Source organism: Anastrepha ludens, chromosome 6 (assembly GCF_028408465.1).
Source record: "Anastrepha ludens isolate Willacy chromosome 6, idAnaLude1.1, whole genome shotgun sequence".
NCBI classification, from domain to species: Eukaryota; Metazoa; Arthropoda; class Insecta; order Diptera; family Tephritidae; genus Anastrepha; species Anastrepha ludens.
The window spans coordinates 53,855,767-53,874,771 of record NC_071502.1 but is presented as its reverse complement, the minus strand read 5'-3'; the positions used below and the strand labels follow the sequence as shown (position 1 = coordinate 53,874,771).

Here is a 19,005-nt window from a genome sequence, read left to right as displayed (position 1 = left end):
CTGAAATCATAACTGACGAGGCTGTAGACGGAAGTATTTAGAATTTTTTGATTTTGTCTCTATTTTTTCAACTTTGACATGCTTTTTACGATATTATCCGATACTGATGATGTTTTTTAATACACTACTATTATAGTAAATTTAATTTTGCGTCGAATGAGCTATATTTGACTGTAATTGAATTAAAATTCATAGAGTTGTGTGAGTTTTAAGATTTTATTATTTTTATTATTAATTTGGTATGTAGGTATAACTGACGCTGAATAGGAATTAGGGCGTGTTTTGATGCTTTATTATAGATACATAATACTTATTGGAGTCATTTCACGGTAGCGCTCACCATTCGCAGTTACGTTACGATTCGCAGCATCTTTGAAGAAGTACGGTCCAATGATACATCCAGCCCATAAACCGCACCAAACTGTGACCTTTTCTGGATACTTTGGTAGCTCTCGCAATTCTTCTGGCTGATCTTCACTCCAAAACCGACAATTCTGCTTATTTATGTACCCATTGATCCAAAAATGAGCTTCGTCACTGAACACAATTTTTCGATAAAAAATTGGATCTTAAACTTTCTTAACAGAACACGCATTTTTTATAATAAAATTCAATGATTTGCAAGCGTCGATTCATGGTTAAATTATAGACCAAACTGAAGATGTTTGACAGTGAAACAAAACACGAAACGTGCGTCAACTGTTTAAACCAACTGTTTAAAAAGATAATAGCTAAAAATCACCCTTTATTTTATCACACAAAAAACTAGAAAAATGCGTGAAGAGCTCAGGTATCGCAAACAAACTACCTCCTATACAGAGGTGCTTGGTATTTGTCAATATACTTATTATGATGATTATATAGTTACATTGTAGATACGAGTATAGTTCAAATGAAATTGGATAAAATTCACTGCTTACAGTGAGAAGTGAGGAGCTCTAGAAGTTTTTCAATTGCTCGCTGCGGCTTATTTATTTTGATTTCGATGCCTTCGGTACGGCCGCCAGAAGTCTTAATAATGCAGAAACTTTGAACTATAAGTGCTGAGTTTAGTAGGAATGGACGGTTGCTGCTTGTAGTTATACGCATAATCTTGAGTTTCGAGACATTGATATTGAGTTCCCTATTCGGTGCCACTGTCGATATAGATTCGTCGTAGGTCGTTTAAGAATCAACGGAGACCTGAAGTGATGCCTCCATAGAGCCTTATTAACTAGAACTTGACTTACGATGACGTCTAGGACAATGTTAAAGAGAGTTGGAGAGAGCAGGTAGCCTTTTTTAACTCCAGATTTTATGATAATTGGATCGCTTATTTATTCTTCATGTAGAATTCGGCAGCTTGCGTCGTTGTATGCATCGTCGGGGGATGCATCGGATACATCGGAGTGCAGCCCAAATAGCCCAAATAGCATCGTGTCGAGGATTATCGATTGCCTTAGCAAACTTATTAAATATTAGATAAAGTGGAGAACGATAATCCGCGCTTTGTTCTACTATTACCCGAAGCCTGCTTACGTGGTCAACACATGATCGGTGCCGCCTGAAACCTGCCTGTTCTTCACGAAATATTGATGTGGGGTACTCGCTTATTTACAACGGGCAATGATTAGTGCATTGTGAAAGATCGCCTTTTTGAAATTTAGAATGTCAATTAATGGGATGCGTTAATTGGACTCAAATTTTTGGAGTAGTTCACAAAATCATCAGACGATTCTACTCAAATAAAATAAGCATAAAACAAATAGGCAAAATGCGCACAGGTGGCATTTTATGTTCCAAGACGATTGTGTTTAGCCACCATTTGGGTTCAGATAATATTTGTTAGTTGTCATTAACCAATCGGAGAGCGTCATCTAGGAATATCTAATGCCACAAAAACGTGTTTAAAGTATTTGAATTATGCAGTTATTAAATTGTCTCCATGCGAAGAAAAAAATTTACCTCTTCTGTTTAATATTTTTAATTAGCGTCATTAGCAGGAGAACGAAACATAGACTGGCGTGCTTTGTCACTATAAATTCAGTTAAAGTCGGCTATTTCATAACTTTGCCAATTAAGAAGAGGACGATGTAATGAGTAACTATATGCTACATACCTTAAGTATTCAATATGGACATTTACACTGTGAATGAGAAAATTCCTGATATATTTAGTACCAAATAAATTGCAAAAAATTTTCCTAATAAATAGTAACGTCTCTTAATAAAATATAAATTAAATATTGTGCTACTTTTAAATCTAAACCTATTCATAATTGTTGTATAATATTTAAAATTTATGAAAATCATTCATTATTGAGTCTTTTGTTTAATTGCTTGCCAACAACTGAGATTGCGGTAAATCCAGCGCACTATCAAAAAACCCAAGCTCAGCGTTAAAATAACCGCTGCCATGAATGAAACAACGACATCCACCAAATAGAATTGGTACCATTTCAAATCCAAACCAGCAGCGCGCAAATGACGAGCCCCCTTGTGCCGTATCACATATTCGATCCAGTAGAGCGTTGTCTCACGTGGACCCATGGGACGATCGTGGAAAATTCGCGAGATCCGTTTGATAGTGTCACGATAGGTGGAGTTGTAGAGCAACTGCTGCAGACCATTCTTCAAATCATCACGTGTAAGCGTGTGGAAATCCAAAGTAATGGCATAACCACCAAACTCAGCCTTCTTCAAATTCAAGTGCTATTGAGGGTCAAAGATTTGTGTTTGAGTTATGTTACCTTTGAATATTTACTTATATTTATTATTTTTACCTGGTCACAATAGAATGGCAGTCCCAGCATTGGCACGGCATAATGCACACCTTCCTGCGTGCCCAGCTGGCCGCCGTGGGTTACGAATACTCGCACATTAGGATGTGCTAGAATATCGCTTTGTGGCAACCATTTTTTCACCATAACATTTGCTGGTAAATTAATTACGCTTTCATTTTCAAATTTCCACAAAACTCGTTGCTTCATGTTGCGAAATACATCGAGGAAAATTCGCAATCTTTCCGCCGGCATATCTTTGCTCTCCACCTGGCTGCCCAAACTAAAGTAGATGGCACCGTTTTCTGCGCCATCTAAGAACGACTGAAGTTCCGTGGGAAGTGGGTTCGGTGGATAAATGTGCATGCCCCCAACATTGATCATATTGTCCATAGTTGGGCCTGCCGTAGATAACGGTGTATGATTATTGATTAATATGGCAGAGAGATTCTTCTCCATTGCTGAAACGCTTGGGAATTTGACTGTGAATTGAAAAAATGAAATAAAAAATGTTTTGAATATATAGTTAATATTAGAATATAATACAAGATTATAAAATTATTCTATTACATTTTCTTATTAAATATAAAATTATTTATTAAATTAAATCCATTCCTGCCAGTTACGAAGAAAAATCTCGGTAAATTCCAAGTGAGAAATATATTTCTTAAAATTAAAAAAAAATATAATAACTACCTTGAAATACTTAAAATAGCGGCCCTAATTATTCGAGATCACCAACATACAAGTGGCCAACGCGATTTCAAATGGTTAGATAAAAGCTTAGAAGCTTAAAATTTGCTGGTTTTGCCATTTCTAAAGATTAAATTATCCCCAGAAAGCATCGAAAAAGTGAGTAATATCATTAAAAATGTTAAGAAATCGTCAGTGAAAAGCATTTAAATGGAAATGGGGATTCTTCAGATTTTTTATTGCGTTTTGACTGGATTTTTAGGTCTACGTACACTCAATTCGACAGACGACAAAGTTGTCAGATGACGACAAAGTTGTCAGATGACAAAAAGTCGATCAAATTGAGTATCGTACGAACATCACTTGACGAAAAGGTAAATTATTTCAATGCACTATTTGCCGTACATCCCGCGGTTATTTGTTAATGATGGAAGGAAGGTGTCACGAATCAGTTCTTTCCGCAAAGACATGTGAACATAAAAAACATGAAAACGGGAAAACTCGTTCGCAAGTTTTGAACATTCAAATCAAAATTGTGGGAGTAACTTCTACTGACGGCATAGGGTATTCGGTAGCAGAAGCCGTCTTTCACACGGCTACTAAGTAATGATTGTGCTGATTTTTTCGCATATCAGCACCACAATTCAGTTTACACGTCAGCAAATCAACGGTCACCGTAACCGAATGGATTGGTGCGTGACTACCATTCGGAATTCCGAGAGAACGTAGGTTCGAATCTCGGTGAAACACCAAATTTAAGAAAAAGTTTTTTTCTAATAGCGGTCGGCCCTCAGCAGGCAATGTCAAACCTCCGAGTGTATTTCTGCCATGAAAAAGCTCCTCACTTAAAAAAAACAAAACAAAAAAAATCTGCCGTTCGGAGTCGGCTTGAAACTATAGGTCCCTCCATTTGTGGAACAACATCAAGACGCACGCCACTAATAGGAAGAGGAGCTCGGTCAAACACCAAAACACCCAAATTTGATAGAATCAGCTGATTGGCTGACGTTACATGGGGCATTACAACGGTTTGTTTATGAACAAATGGAGTGTGTGTTGGTGATATAAGAAATAAATCAACACAGTCTTCGCTTATGGTACTTCATTGCCGTTTAAACAACGACTGATTGGATGTGTGTGTGAATATGTGTGAAATGAGCGGGCAGAATTCTACTGCCGAGTATCCGGTGACGTGGCAGCCGAAGTTACTCACTCAATTTCGTTTTTCACCAGAGTTGAAGGCCAAACCAGGTAATCTACATATCATCCGTAAATTCCATCTGGATATCATCCATGTTTTTCATGATATCGATGGTTTTCGAGAAAAGCGACACAACTCAAAATTAACTCAAATTCGGAAATTTGCCGTTAAAAGCAAAAATCAACTACAGAGTTTATATATTTTTATCTGGAAAAGCGTCATAAGCGAATCTTGAAGCAATTCTGAGAGATGGCGTTAGTGTCGTTTTGTCAGGTGATCGAATTGGCGCGTCACTTATCTAGAAAACAGACCCATCTCAGTATTTTGTATTTTTGAATTGTGTCACTTTTCTCGAAAACCATCGATATGTTGTTCAACTATTATACCAGATTGATTGTGACTCGGCTGCTTCGACCAAAAAAAAAAAAAAAAATGGCTGAATTCGAAGGAAAATGAAGGAACTCGCATACTGGAAATACCCTTCCAGAGACCAGGTCTGAATTCTATTCAGAAATTATGGAGCTCACATTCCTCCAGCGGGAGATCTTTAAAATGCCGAGGCCAGCTAATAAAATGCGCTTTTGGCGAAAAGTTCAGCTAATTTGGCAATCCATAGCGAAGGAACAGTGTGAACTCTGAGGAATTCGTTGCCCCGAAGGTGCGCCGCAATTATTCAGCAATTAATTATTAAGAAGAAAATGTTAGTTTCAAAACTTCTTTAAGTTAAATTGACTTTTTTGTTTTGAATATAAATAATATTGATATTAAGAGAAGTTTATTTTTTTCCAAGTTTAATTTGCTCTTTAAATGTATCTATCATGTTTTCTCTTATTTTTTATCGGAAAGCTGGATGTTTGTATAGTTGCCAAGAACACGAGATCAGTACAAGAAAACGTGTACACAACAGTTCATCATCCGTGCATTCATATTGGGAATATAAACGATTGAATGCATACGAAAGCATACTATTTTTTGCCACCAGTGTAGATTTATGACTTCTTTGATAACTGACAGTGGCAATCAATATTGTCTATCAAAGCAGCAAAAACGAATATATTAATATAAAAAAAAAAATAACTTGAGGAACAAGTACTCGCAACAAATCAGTATTTAAGGTGTGCCAAAAATCTCTGCATACGCAAACACCACCATATAAGGTCTCTTTTTATGCAGATTATTTTTATGAGATTTTGAAGTTGTGCGCTTTGTATTTCATCCAAAAACTTATTGGAGAAACATATGTATGTACATATAGACTTATTTAGGAAGAGATCGTTTTAATACTTTCAGCCTTGATGATAAAAATAAATTTGTTGTAGATGATGCCTTGAAAGGTAATGATATTACTGATCTAACTTTTGATTTAACGTAGGTCTAGAAAGTGATAATGATGAGGAAGAAAAACCAACCCCTCTCATTTTCTTATTAATGCCCCCAATTCTGAACGAGCCTTTAAATTACCAGTCCCTTATTCATTCGCTACCGGATATATCGCACCCTAAATACAAAAGGGGCACAATTCAAAATTTTCCACACTCGAGCTTGACTTGTTTACAGTAGCACAGAAAACAAACTATGTGACTTATCACGCTGAAATTTGCCATGTAAGCTTATAACAGTCCTACCAAAAAACAAAAAATTTATTTTTGCCATATGTCATCCGCGGACCGTTTTATTGATAACGTCTCGTTCATATTTGAGCAGAAGTACATTTTGAGTTGTGACCCTTTTGTATTTAGGGTGCGATATCTTTGAGTTTTCTCTCCTCAAACCACCTACCGCGTCCAATTGAGAACGAAGTCGGCGAATACGATGGAGAAATTGGAAGTCTAACGAAAGCATGTAAGCATTCTGTGCTTTGATAAAACGGCTCATTAATAAGATAAGCAAGATTTTTCGGAATACCTCGACCATGGCGCCACCAGTTTTAAACCGACTTCGAACAGCAGATAGATTTTGGTTTTTTGAGGCCGTCATAGCTGAATGGGTTGGTGAGTGACTGCCTTTCGAAAGGCTTTGAGTCTCCGAGCAAGGAATATCGAACGATAGAAAAAGTTTTTCTAATAGCGATCGCTCTTCGGCAGGTAATGGCGAACCTCCGAGTGAATTTCTGTCATGAAAAAGTTCTTCATATATTCCGAATATGATTTCCAAATCGGACCATAAATACGATTTCTACAAATATCTCAACCCCAGTACGGCATAGTAGGTTGTGAATAAACTCGTAAATCTTCCAACTCAAGAAAAAGTTATCTTTATCGGATGAACAATTTGAGAGCATATAAACCGCTATTTATAGTGAAGAGCCTATAAACCACTTTTAATTTATGATGAATACGGCAGGGTAAATATAAGAGTTAATTTCGTTACTGTGCATTCAATTTGTTTTACTTATTTCGCGACTTTAAAGTAAATTTTGAGCTTTGCTGTATTAAGAGACTAGAAAAAAAAGAATGTAGAATTTGAGGACAAATATTTATCTAGTACGGTTTAAGTCACTATATTCCTCTGCTATAAGTATTTTTGGCCCTTTCCGGCATCCATAACCATCCATTGAGGAGATAGCGGGTTAAAATGTTCAATGAAAATATTATTTGTGATTTTCTACATATAATTGTTAAAAACCTCATATATGTAAAATGTAAGAATCACATAGTTTCTATGCCGATTTACCATAAGAATGTGTAAAAGGATGGAAACCCACGTATAAAATAAAATTTAGATTTTCAAATAGTCAATACACGCACATTTTTTTTTTTGGCACATACCAGAATCTGTTGACTTCTTTTAAGAACAAAGTTTGATTTTGTCATGCAATTAAATTTACTTACACTGTAAATAATAATGAATAAGGAAAAAATAATTAATAAATATATGTAGGAATTCGTGTAAGAAGAATAAAATTGTCATGAAAAATTGTATAAGGTTCATTTAATTATAGACTGGCGAGAACTTTTTAACATTTTGTTGCTCCTAATGTTTTGATATTTACATTTCCCTCTAGTCGAAAAATTGTTTTTGTTTTACTCTCAGTAATATTTACCTATATCTTGCATTTACGATCGCAGAGTTGAAGTCGCATTTTCTCATAAGTTACAGGAGTCTTGACTACTCTGACTCTAAATATATAGTGCTTATAGCTACAGAATATACAGCTATAGTATAGTATATGCATATGATTACTCACTTGGTAGATGTCCAAAATATTTCTCGACCATCGCATCCACCATAGGAAAATACTGAAATTCTCGATTGAAATCGGTGTAAAGTGAGTTATAGACATTTTGTACACGCTCCCAAAAACTCATTTGATCTGTGAGGGGTAGCGAACCGTGTGGCACATATGACCAAGGTGTTATAAGACCAAACATCTGACTCATATAATGTTCTTTAGCAAATGTCGCTGTACTGATTACTGGTATATTGTAGATATGAGCCAATGCTAAAAATGCTTCTTGATAGAATTGTTCGACCAACAGCAAATCGTAGACACCTTCGGTCTGTTTGGCATTGATGATGTCCTGCACTTTGGGCTGTTTGAGCGCGTGCTCAGTGCTGGCTATGCATAATGATTTAATCATTATCAAAAAGCCAGACACGTCCTTTGACATATCAAATATCGAATTGACGCCAGAACTTGTTTGTACTGTAAGTGGGACAAATATTGACATACATTTTAAAAGACATTAAACTGAGACAGCATTGGCAAGTATGTCTGTATGTATATGTGTATGTATGTTCTGATGAATCATTGTTTCAATTAACACAACTCACTATCCTTCAAGTAATCATAAACCGGTTCGATGAGTATCTCTGTGTAGTTGCTGCCCAGATTGAGTGACGTCATCGTATAAGCTGTTATCATCGTAACCTAATCGCATGCAAATGTTTATTATGCAAATTAAAAGCGAAAGTTTTCAGTTGAGGGGAAAATAGAAACATATTTACATTTTGTTGTTTTCTTGATGCCTACCTCATGCCCATTTTTCACCAGCTCGCTTATCAGCACACGATGCATCATAAAATGACTTTTGCCGGGATATGCGTAAACTGCAAGTATTTTAGCGCCATCGATGGAGGGTGCTGATGCCAGTAATGCAGCCAGTACAAGCAGAGTAAGAAGAGTTTTCGAATGCTGAAACGAAAGTTAGTGAGCAAATATATAAATAAATATATAGTAAATAAAAAGTAATTAATGACTTATATAAAAGCTAAAACGATTTCATTATTATTTCTTTTTTTGATTTTTTTTTTCAAATCATGCTAATTGCATAAGAGGTCAATAATTGAATAGTTCAGCTAATACCTAAAGAGAGTTTAACGGTCCCGGTGAAACTTGAAAAAATCGATTTTTTGATATTTCGAAAGTATAGGTAGAAAGCGCTACTGTACCTCAAACTTTAAACTTATTTATCTCGAAACGATTTTTTTCGCGCTGGTATTGTCAAAAACAAAAAATCCCGTACCAGAATCTTATTTTTATTTCAATTATTTCGTATTTTTTTGATTTAAAAACTAAAAAAAACATTTTTAGAGAGTCAAATTCAAAACCGCGTCATTTTGTCAATTTTTTTTTCTAGTACATTGGGGCATAGCTACAGTCATCCTAATTAATAATTTTTTTAGGTTTTTGTGTCTCAGATAAATAGAAGAGTCAAAATGACAACAACGTCCAGGTCCAATTTTTCGGGAGGGTCAATTTGAGCGCTATTTTTAAAATCATTCAAGTTAAAAAAAAAATATATATATTTTTTTTTAATTTTTGTATGTTAAAGAAGTTAAATAAAAAGCCTAAAAATTTTAAATATCGGTTTTCATTTTTTTATTGTAAAAAAAAAATTCAAAAAAATACCCCAAATTTTCGAGCCTTAGCCCACCGGGACCCCTTAAGTAAACGTTTGTGTCACGTGAATATACAGGATGTTTTGTTGCCGACCTCAAATACTTTATGGTCACATTCTGTGTATCACTAGCATCACGCAAAATCACTCAAAGGATGTGGCCAGCCGAATTCAGCAATGTAATGAGCGTTTATATACCATGTTTCCATGAATTTTTAAACTTTTTGACGATTGACTTATCACATCGCGCCTCACCTCTGATGCCTTATTGCCTGACCAAAAGCGCTGGAATCAGCGCTATACGGTTGCATTCAATACACCGTCGTCGTGGCGGTACTGAAGATCGTATGGAATTTTATTTATTTAACTGCATTTTGAAATGCCGGATCAGAAAAAAAAACCAGAGACAAAATTGCCAACAAACTTTTCTTGAAATAAAATTTTACCTTTAAATCGCGATATAGTGTGACCTGATTATTTTGAAACATTGTATGACTCAAAATATATCGCATTTTTTATATTTATCTCGGTTTTTTTATGTTTTGTTAAAGAAATCCAAAAATCTTATACGAGTGTATTATCTCTAGACAATTTTATTGGTTATCAATCGAGTAGGTTCTTCAGCGTGTAGGACTTCCGTCTTGAAAGAAGTACTCTTTTTGAGAAATACGTTCATGCTAAAGAAAGCTACAAACAAAAATGGCTACCACTCCTATGGCATTGAAGCTAAAGATAGGTTCCCAATCACAATAATAGCTCAGTGACATTATTCAAAGTTTTGACTACAAAAAATTATCAAATTATCAATTATCAAAAAACAAAAAAGGGCGTGTATCGTAGTACACATAACAGAAGTGAAACTTTCAAGGCAGACAAAGAAAGAGGGAGAGACCCGAGAGAGAATGAGAGAGAGAGGGAGGGAGAGAAACAAAGAATATATATTTGAATAAGTTCACAAGAGTTGCAGAGAATACAAATAGACAAAATTTACCAAAAGCGGAGAAGGGTCGACCGGTGTAGGTAAACACCGGACACAATCCGTGGCAACAACGCGCACTACTACGAGCGTTTATCACCCTCACAAACGCAGCGATTCCAGGACCGCAGCAACGGCACAAATTACCGCAAGGCAATACCAATAAATCCGACGTCGGAATGGATAGCAGTTTATAGTACTCACAAGTACTAGCCAGGAAACGGAAATAAGCGCCAAAAGGTAGGCCCAAAAAAAAAAATGCCAAACAAATTGGGACTAAAGACCGCCCCAAACGGTAGGCACCAAGGAAATATAACGCCAAAAAGTAGGTACCAAAAATATATTTTCTCCAAGTTTGCACCAACAAACAACCACCAAAAAGTATGCAGTGTTATTTCTCACTAGAAATTAGCAACCACAAGGAAAAACTCAGGAAAAATAGCCTAAAGTGTATCTAAGATATATTTAACGTATAGTTCTCTATCTTCTTTTCCTCTACGTTATATCTTTTTTCTCTCTCGCGGAACGAAAATGTCCAACACGTTGCGTGGCCTTGAAGTGGGAATTTTTTAAGGTGGGATATAATTGGTGCTTATATCCTTCATTAGGTGTTTGGCCGAGCTCCTCTTGCTAACCATTTGTGGTATGTGTCATGTTGATGTTCCACAAATGAAAGGACTTACGGTATGACGCCCCCTCCGAACGGCAGCTGCCTTTCTATTAGGAGCTTTTTCATGGCAGAAATATGTTTAGAGGTTTGCTATTGCCTGCCTAAAAAAACTGTTTCTATCATTTGGTGTTTCGTGTCCGGGATTCCGACCCTATGCATTTCTAAATGGCAGTCATGCACCAACTCATTCGCCTACATCCGCTATAAAACTGCAAACCTAAAAAGTTTATGTAAAAGGTTCGTCATTTTGATTCAATTCTTTTTATTGAATCGCTTGACAAAACCCTGTTGTGCCTAAGTTAAGTTTTAAAGCTTAATCTAAATTATCTGCTTACTAGTCCACTGCGTGGAATCGTTTTCGTCTACGTATCCCCTACTATCGCAAGGCGATCTTTTCGTTGTAAAAGTCGATTGTGTGCGCGAGAGCAGTAGCAAGTAGATTCGGGTAGGTCTGCAATTTTTTTGAGATATTTTTCTCTGTTCTTTTTAAGTTCATCATCGTCAATGAGTATTTAAAGATCGCTATGTATGTTTGTGTTTTTAATGTACCATGGCGCTGCTGATATTGTTCTTAGTATTTGTTGTAATTTTTTTTAATTTTCTTGCTTTTTTTGCTGTAGTGTAACCTACATATTTATAAAAATATATAAGAAAATTAAATAAATAGAAGAACTTTGCAAAGCTGCTCTATTAGTATGACCACCTCTGCAAGTACATACATACATACGTATATAAGTAATAAAATTCATATGCAATTGATATTGAAATTTTCATGGTATAGGATTCCGTGTTGTTGCTTTTTGAAATTAATTAATTTATTGACATACACAAATATACATATGTGCAAGCATTTGTGCCTATACTTTTTGTTATTTAAATGTATTTTATATACAATTACATAAAAAACCTATTTGAGTACAAACAAACTGGTCTATGTGTGTATACGTACGAATGTGTGCAAGTAAAAGAGCCAGCAAAAAGATTTGCGAATGCGTATTAATAGCATTTTGCAAGTATTGGCACGCCACTTAATTATTCTTGGCCATTCAGGGTCAAGACCTTGGCTCCGATATAATTGAAATGAAAATTCGTTTTACCATTTTTTAAAGATTTTTTGTTTTTTCAATTAAATAAAGGACACTAAATCGTGTTGCCGGACACTGCATGGGAGGGGAGGTGAATCTTGGAAGTGCTTAATTGCCAATTTTGTTGGTTTTTATTTCAAACCTGCTTTGAGGGAAGATAACTATTTGTATTAAACTCCATTTAGTCGGACCGAAAGAGAAGCATTATGGAATTTTTTATACGTAGTGTATCACGAATCCGAAGCAACCCTTGTTAAATTGAAGTCATAATATTCTTGAGCATAAAAGTATTTCCCGAAGAGTGATGGTTTACAAGGTTTCTGAGGTTTGCAAAGTTCAAAAATTACGACTTTACCGAAAAATTGGAAACCTGGGTAGGCACCCAGGAGGTCAACGAACAAAAACACAAGAAAGTCGCTTTCACATTGATTCTCAGTATCTCGTCCGCCATCGAGCAACACGCGGTCATAAACAACGCATTTTGTACCGAATCGTCAAAGGAGATGGGAAATGGTCGCTATACATCAATATGAAGCAATGAAAGGAGTGGGTGGCTCCAGGAGATACTCCAAAGCCGAGAATGAATGGATTTTCATCCAAAGAAGATCATTATATGTATTTAGTGGAATTGGGAGTGCATGGTGCACTGGGATATACTCGAAAAGAATGCCAAGGTCAACAAGGAGCTGTACATTGCCCAGCGAAACCGAGTGACTGAAAAGGCCTGATCGACATGGTCAAACCATACTCCTTCACGACAACGCCAGACCCCATGTTGCACAAGTCGTCACAGCCGCACTCCAAGAGCTCGAGCTTGCACCGATCGATTACTATCTTTACCAAGAGGGAGACGAGTTTGTACACAGCAATGGCGAATATATAATTAACTAGCTTATTTATATAATTATTATTTTTTGTTTAAATAAAAGACTTCGGTGGAAACGCTACGAACTTATTCCCAACCCAATAAATCAGCTGCACTACCGATACCACCTTGCTTTACCAGCGTGGTTTAACCTAGGAAGTAATGGAGCACAAAGATGATTGATCGTAATATTTCACAAAAAGGCTCGTGGATTGCCCAAATGAAAACTGCAGCAAAACGGTAGCACATCAATATTTTAACCAATTTTGACTCCTTTTCTTTTTTTTTTAATTTGAATAAAATTATGGCTTATTGTCTAATAAAAACCATATAAATACAGCTTTTAAATTTTTTGGGAAGATTAGAAAAACTCCAAAAATGCAATTCTATGGTTTTTAATAAGGATTTCTAAAAAGCTCTTTGCCATGCCATTTTATAGCTTATTAAATTTTAGTGCAATTAAGAGCAAGTTTCAAGTTTTTGAACAATATTCTCTAATTTTTTTTAATTTTTTCCTTATAATTTTCTCCATATAATGTATACTTTATATGATGAATGCATGACATTTTTCTTTTATTTAGAGAAAAAGCGCAACACTGTCAAGCAAAAAAGTTTTGTAGAAAGAAATCTTTCTAGAAATCCTAGTTAAAAACTGCGGAACTGGGATGGAAAGTTGAGGAATTTTTTCTAATTTCTCCATACACTTTTAAAATTCGTTTTATATAGTTTTGTTTAACTCAAACAGAGAGCTATACTTTTATGTAAAAATAATGATGACGAAACAAAAAATAATAAAGAAATTAAATTTGGTCAAAATGTTGATGTGCTACTATTTTGGCACGGAGTGTTATATGTAATATTTATATTTTTATGCACTTTTGATTCGAATATGCAAGTCTATAAACGGAATTCATTACCTGTGTATTAAATCTAGAATCTACAATTTATGACTAATATTCATGTATATAAATCAAATTTCTCACTTTTAAACGCTTGCAAATGTCGATTTTTATACAGGGTGGCTGATGAAAGCCGCTACCAAAAAAAAATTGAATAACTTTTTTTCTTTTTAAGTTATCTGTTCCATTTTTGTTTTAATTTGCAGATTGATCTTTAAAATTTATTAAAATGGATAACTGGGACACGCAAACAAGAATTTGGATAGTCCGCCGCTATCACGCACTGGAGTCCGTAGTTTTGGTACAGAGAGAGTACAGGCGGATGTTTGGCGGCGATCCCCCGAGCAGACGGACCATAATGAGACTGGTGAATAATTTTGCTGAGCAAGGAACAGTCGCAAGAAGGCCTTATCATCGAAACCCACCAGTTCGGACGGAGGAAACGATCGCTGCTGTAGCTGCAGCTATACAAAGCAATCCAAGGGTTTCAACAAGAAGCTTATCTGCTCAACTTGGTGTCAGCCGACAGTCTTTGCAAACAATAATTTAGACTTTAGACAAACAAAGATTTAGACTTATTTCCCTACAAAATTCAAATGGTTAACAAACTGAATGCAGCAGACTTGCCGATTCGCTTGGAATTTTGCCAGAAGATCCTGCAAATGGTGGAAGAAGACCAAAACATGTTAAACTGCCTTTTCATGTCTGATGAGGCCCATTTCGATTTAAACGGCAATGTGAACAAACAAAATTGTCGAATATGGAGTACTTCTAACCCACAGATACTCCACGAGACGGAATTGCATCCTCTTCGCGTGACAGTGTGGTGTGCGGTTTCTTCACGCTGTATTGTCGGGCCTTATTTTTTTGAAGAAAATGGTCACACCGTTACGGTTACTGGAGACCGTTATTTGAAAATGCTGAAAGAATTTTTCTATCCAGAACTACGCCGAAAGAGAATTCCTTTCAACTCTGTGTGGTTTCAACAAGAAGGGGCAACGTCTCACATAGCCCAGACTGTTATGACAGAGTTGCGACGAAAATTTCCCAATAAACTGATTTCAAGAAACTCCGAATTTCGTTGGACTCCCAGGTCGCCTGATCTTACTGCACCTGACTTTTTCTTGTGGGGTTTATGTAAACAAGAAGTTTATAAAACAAAGCCAACAAATTTGGATGAACTAAAACAATCCATTCGGGCAACAATTGCGGCTATTCCTGTCGCAACTCTCAAAGCAGCAATGAACAACTTTTTACTAAGATGCGGCACTTGTGTCAACGAGCATGGGGGGCATTTAAATTCAATTATTTTTAAAACTAGTTAAGCTACATTTAATAAAATTTAATGAAAAAAAAAAAAAATGAATTCCATACACTAAAAAAAAAGTTATTTGAGTTTCTTAATGCAGCAAAATTCATCAGCCACCCTGTATAAGATTTCGGTAACATTTAGCTCTCCGAGCCGTTTGATACCAAACGAGGTTTCAGACAGGGTGACTCGCTGTCGTGTGACTTCTTTAACCTGATGTTGGAGAGCATCGTACGATCCGCAGAACTTAATCGATGATATTGACATCATCGGCCTTAACAACCGCGCTGTTAGTTCTGCCTTCTCCAAACTGGATAAAGAGGCAAAGCGAATGGGTTTGGTGATGAACGAGGACAAAACGAAGTACCTCCTGTCTTCAAACAAACAGTCGGCGCACTCGCGTATCGGCACCCACGTGACTGTTGACAGTTATAATTTTGAGGTTGTAAAAGACTTCGTGTATTTAGGAACCAGCATTAACACCGATAACAATGTCAGCCTTGAAATCCAACGTCGAATCTCTCTTGTCAACAAGTGCTACTTTGGACTAAGTAGGCAACTGAGCAGTAAAGTCCTCTCTCGACGAACAAAACTAACACTCTACAAGACTCTCATCATGCCCGTCCTAACGTATGGCGCAGAAGCTTGGACGATGACAACATCCGATGAAGCGACGGTTGGAGTGTTCGAGAGAAAGATTCTGAGTAAGATTTTTGGACCTTTGCACGTTGGCAACGGCGAATATCGTAGACGATGGAACGATGAGCTGTATGAGCTTTACGACGACATAGACATAGCGCAGCGAATAAAGATCCAGCGGCTTCGTTGGCTGGGTCATGTCGTCCGAATGGATACAAACGCTCCGGCTTTGAAAGTATTCGATGCGGTACCAGCTGGTGGTAGCAGAGGAAGAGGGCGGCCTCCTCTGCGTTGGAAAGATCAGGTGGAGAAGGACTTGGCTTCACTTGGTGTGTCCAATTGGCGCCGGTTAGCACGAGAAAGAAACGACTGCCGCGCTTTGTTAATCTCGGCCAAAATCGCGTAAGCGGTTATCGCGCCAATTAAGAAGAAGAAGAAGAACATTTAGGCATAATTAGAGCCGTTTCTGGGCTATTTTACGCCAAATGCTTTCTTTCAAAATTCAATTTCTTCTGGTATATTCACATAAGCTTTAATTTTGAGATAGCTTCGTAAAAAATAGTTCACAGATGTTAAGCCGAGCGAAATTGGCATCTAAGCTGGTGCAGACAACTGCAACAAAACTATTATTTCCATGGCTGAGTGGCATGCCGCACCGTCTTGTCAAAACTGCATATCGTTAATCCGTCTGAAACAGGTGGTTGACATATCTCAATAATGCACTCCATTGCTGATAAGTGCGTTTCCAGCTTCATTTTTGTAGAAAAATTGCTGAGTGAGACTGCAAGATGACACGACGAACTTAACCTGGAGTTTTAAGTACAGCCAGACTTCGCTATAACAAACGTCTGAATATCGAAGTCTTCTCTCTGACGAATCAACCTTAAGAATGTGGCCTTTTCATTTTAAGGTGTATTTTTGCATTTTTATGGTGTATTTTACACTCCATATAACGAAATTCCATAAAACGAATTTTTTTCTCTCACAAAATATGTTTTCAGCCTTAACTTGAAATTCGAAATAAAACGAATATATTTGAACCATTTTTCTTTATCGTCTATGTGTAATTTCTTTTACCAAGAAAAAATTGTCGCATTCAAGGGAGTCCCTAATCTTGGTGACGTGCGGTCACCCATGTTTTAAAAAATGGCTCCGCGAATACACATTTCTGTGGAAGATATTGTCGCAAGTTACACAAGAGCATTGGAATCAAGATATTTGGGGTGAACTGAAATAAGACAAGATCTTTGCTAATATATTTGTGTATAACTTTACTTCCATAATTTAAGATTCAGATGAGGATTCAGAAATTAGTAAAATTATACGCACATTTAGACAAATTCCTTCATTAACTCAGAGTTTTTGTACTTATTTGGAAATAAAATATAACATACCAAACTTTTTATTTCCTGCTTTTAATGCCATTTTTTTAAAGAGAAAAAGTAAAAAAATGTTTTTCAGTTCAAGGTAAACCTAATCGCTTTAAAGAAATATACTACATAAGGCATTTTTTTACTTTTTCTAAATAAGGCATTTTCCATATAACGAAGTAATTATCTGTATTTTTTTTTTTTTTGTTTGAGATTCGGTATAGAGAGGTTTGGCTGTATTTTGTCGAGCCCATCGATTAAAACTTTTGAATGGCTATTTATTTGGCACTCTGTTTAACGATACTAATGACCTTTAGCTTTATGGAAATATTGGCCGTTTTCGTAGTGGAATTTAATTATTTGCATACGGTTTTGGTTAGTAAATTATGCACTTTTCACATAACTCTCTTAAAATACACGCTATCGAACTACGTTAGCTGTCAAAAAGAAAAAAAAATACTGTTAAATAATAAACTGCAACTTGCATGACCCATGAATATTTTTAAAACCAAGTAGAAAAAATGTTACCAATTAGAAGTTATAAAGTAAACATAAATTAAAACTTCACTTGCTTCCAACGAATTTATTATATGAACAAAAAATTTCAGCTAGAACGATATACTATATATATCTATTATTCACACAACACTTTAGGTATACACAAATATGAATATACACATTTTACCAATTTTTTAATTAGTTTGCTAAAAATATTTTTTTTAATATTTTTATAAAAATTAATTACCATGTTCGTTTCAAAAAACGATTTTCTGCACAATTACAATTTTATCAAGTGCGCTATTTTTTTTCAAAATATTTTTTTTTTTTGCTATATTATTGGTTTAATAATTTTTTCACTATTTCGCGATGCTGCTAAACGCGATAGTGCAGCTTTTCAACTGAAATGTCAACATGTTGCTTTGCAATTTTTAGCAAATTTTTTCATTGATAATTACCTATAGTCATATGTATGCACGAACATATATAAATATGTATGTGCATGTTCGCAAACGTTTCTAAATACATATGTGTTTATGTACTTGCATGCATATGTTTAGAAGCAGTGATACTCCTACTATGAACGCTTTTTATGTTTTGCGCGCTTGCAATCTTCGATTTATTTGTTAGTAATTACCTTGCAGCGAAGAACCGAATTGCTCTGTTAACAGTCATACGAGTTCAAGAGTGGCAAGAATTCTACCAGTTGCGAAATGAGTGATTGGTGGTATATGGAAAATAAATATTATGCGTAAATATTGACATAGTTAATCATCTCTTTTGACGTGATAACGTCTTATAATTCGATGAGCCGGCTCCACGCACCAAAAATGCGGCGTTATCTTGCTCATGTGGCGTTATCTTGCTCATGCGGCGTTACCTTTTTTGAACTGCAAGCGAAAGCGCGGAACGAACGACAAAGGCGTACAATCGGCCCCGCGATCGGCAACGTTCGACATCTGGCTCTCTCCTACTTGAGTGATCATATATACAAGGTTTGATTGAAAAGTAATGAGCCTTCCCGCGCGGAGCGTCTGCCAAGCAATCAACCGAATCCAAGAATTATAGAAACAAGATTGCGCCCACCAGAGCGTACGTGACGTCACGTTTGCTGAGTTGTGCAGTATTGCCAACCATTTGCTCTTCACAATAAATTTAGTGCTTTTTTATACCGAAAATGCGACAATTTTTAAGTTTGGTG

General features: G+C 36.1%; 1 protein-coding gene across 1 annotated transcript; it reads right to left on the bottom strand.

Moving 5' to 3' along the window:
- Nucleotides 1-1,960: 1,960 nt before the first annotated feature.
- Nucleotides 1,961-18,190, bottom strand: LOC128867872 (UDP-glycosyltransferase UGT4-like). The gene is made up of 6 exons (XM_054109441.1): nt 18,052-18,190; nt 8,626-8,787; nt 8,427-8,523; nt 7,840-8,298; nt 2,762-3,240; nt 1,961-2,690 (listed from the first exon to the last, which is right to left on the bottom strand). The coding sequence occupies exons 1-6, from the start codon at nt 18,052-18,054 to the stop codon at nt 2,295-2,297; spliced, it is 1,596 nt and encodes a 531-aa protein (XP_053965416.1). The 5' UTR covers nt 18,055-18,190; the 3' UTR covers nt 1,961-2,294.
- Between the last annotated feature and the right edge of the window lie 815 nt (nt 18,191-19,005).

Coding starts and splice junctions, on each gene's coding strand:
- LOC128867872 (XM_054109441.1), bottom strand. Junction 8,524..8,625: donor TGGTGAAAAATGGGCATGAG/GTAGGCATCAAG, acceptor GCATGCGATTAG/GTTACGATGATAACAGCTTA. Junction 3,241..7,839: donor ATATTTTGGACATCTACCAA/GTGAGTAATCAT, acceptor TTCAATTCACAG/TCAAATTCCCAAGCGTTTCA.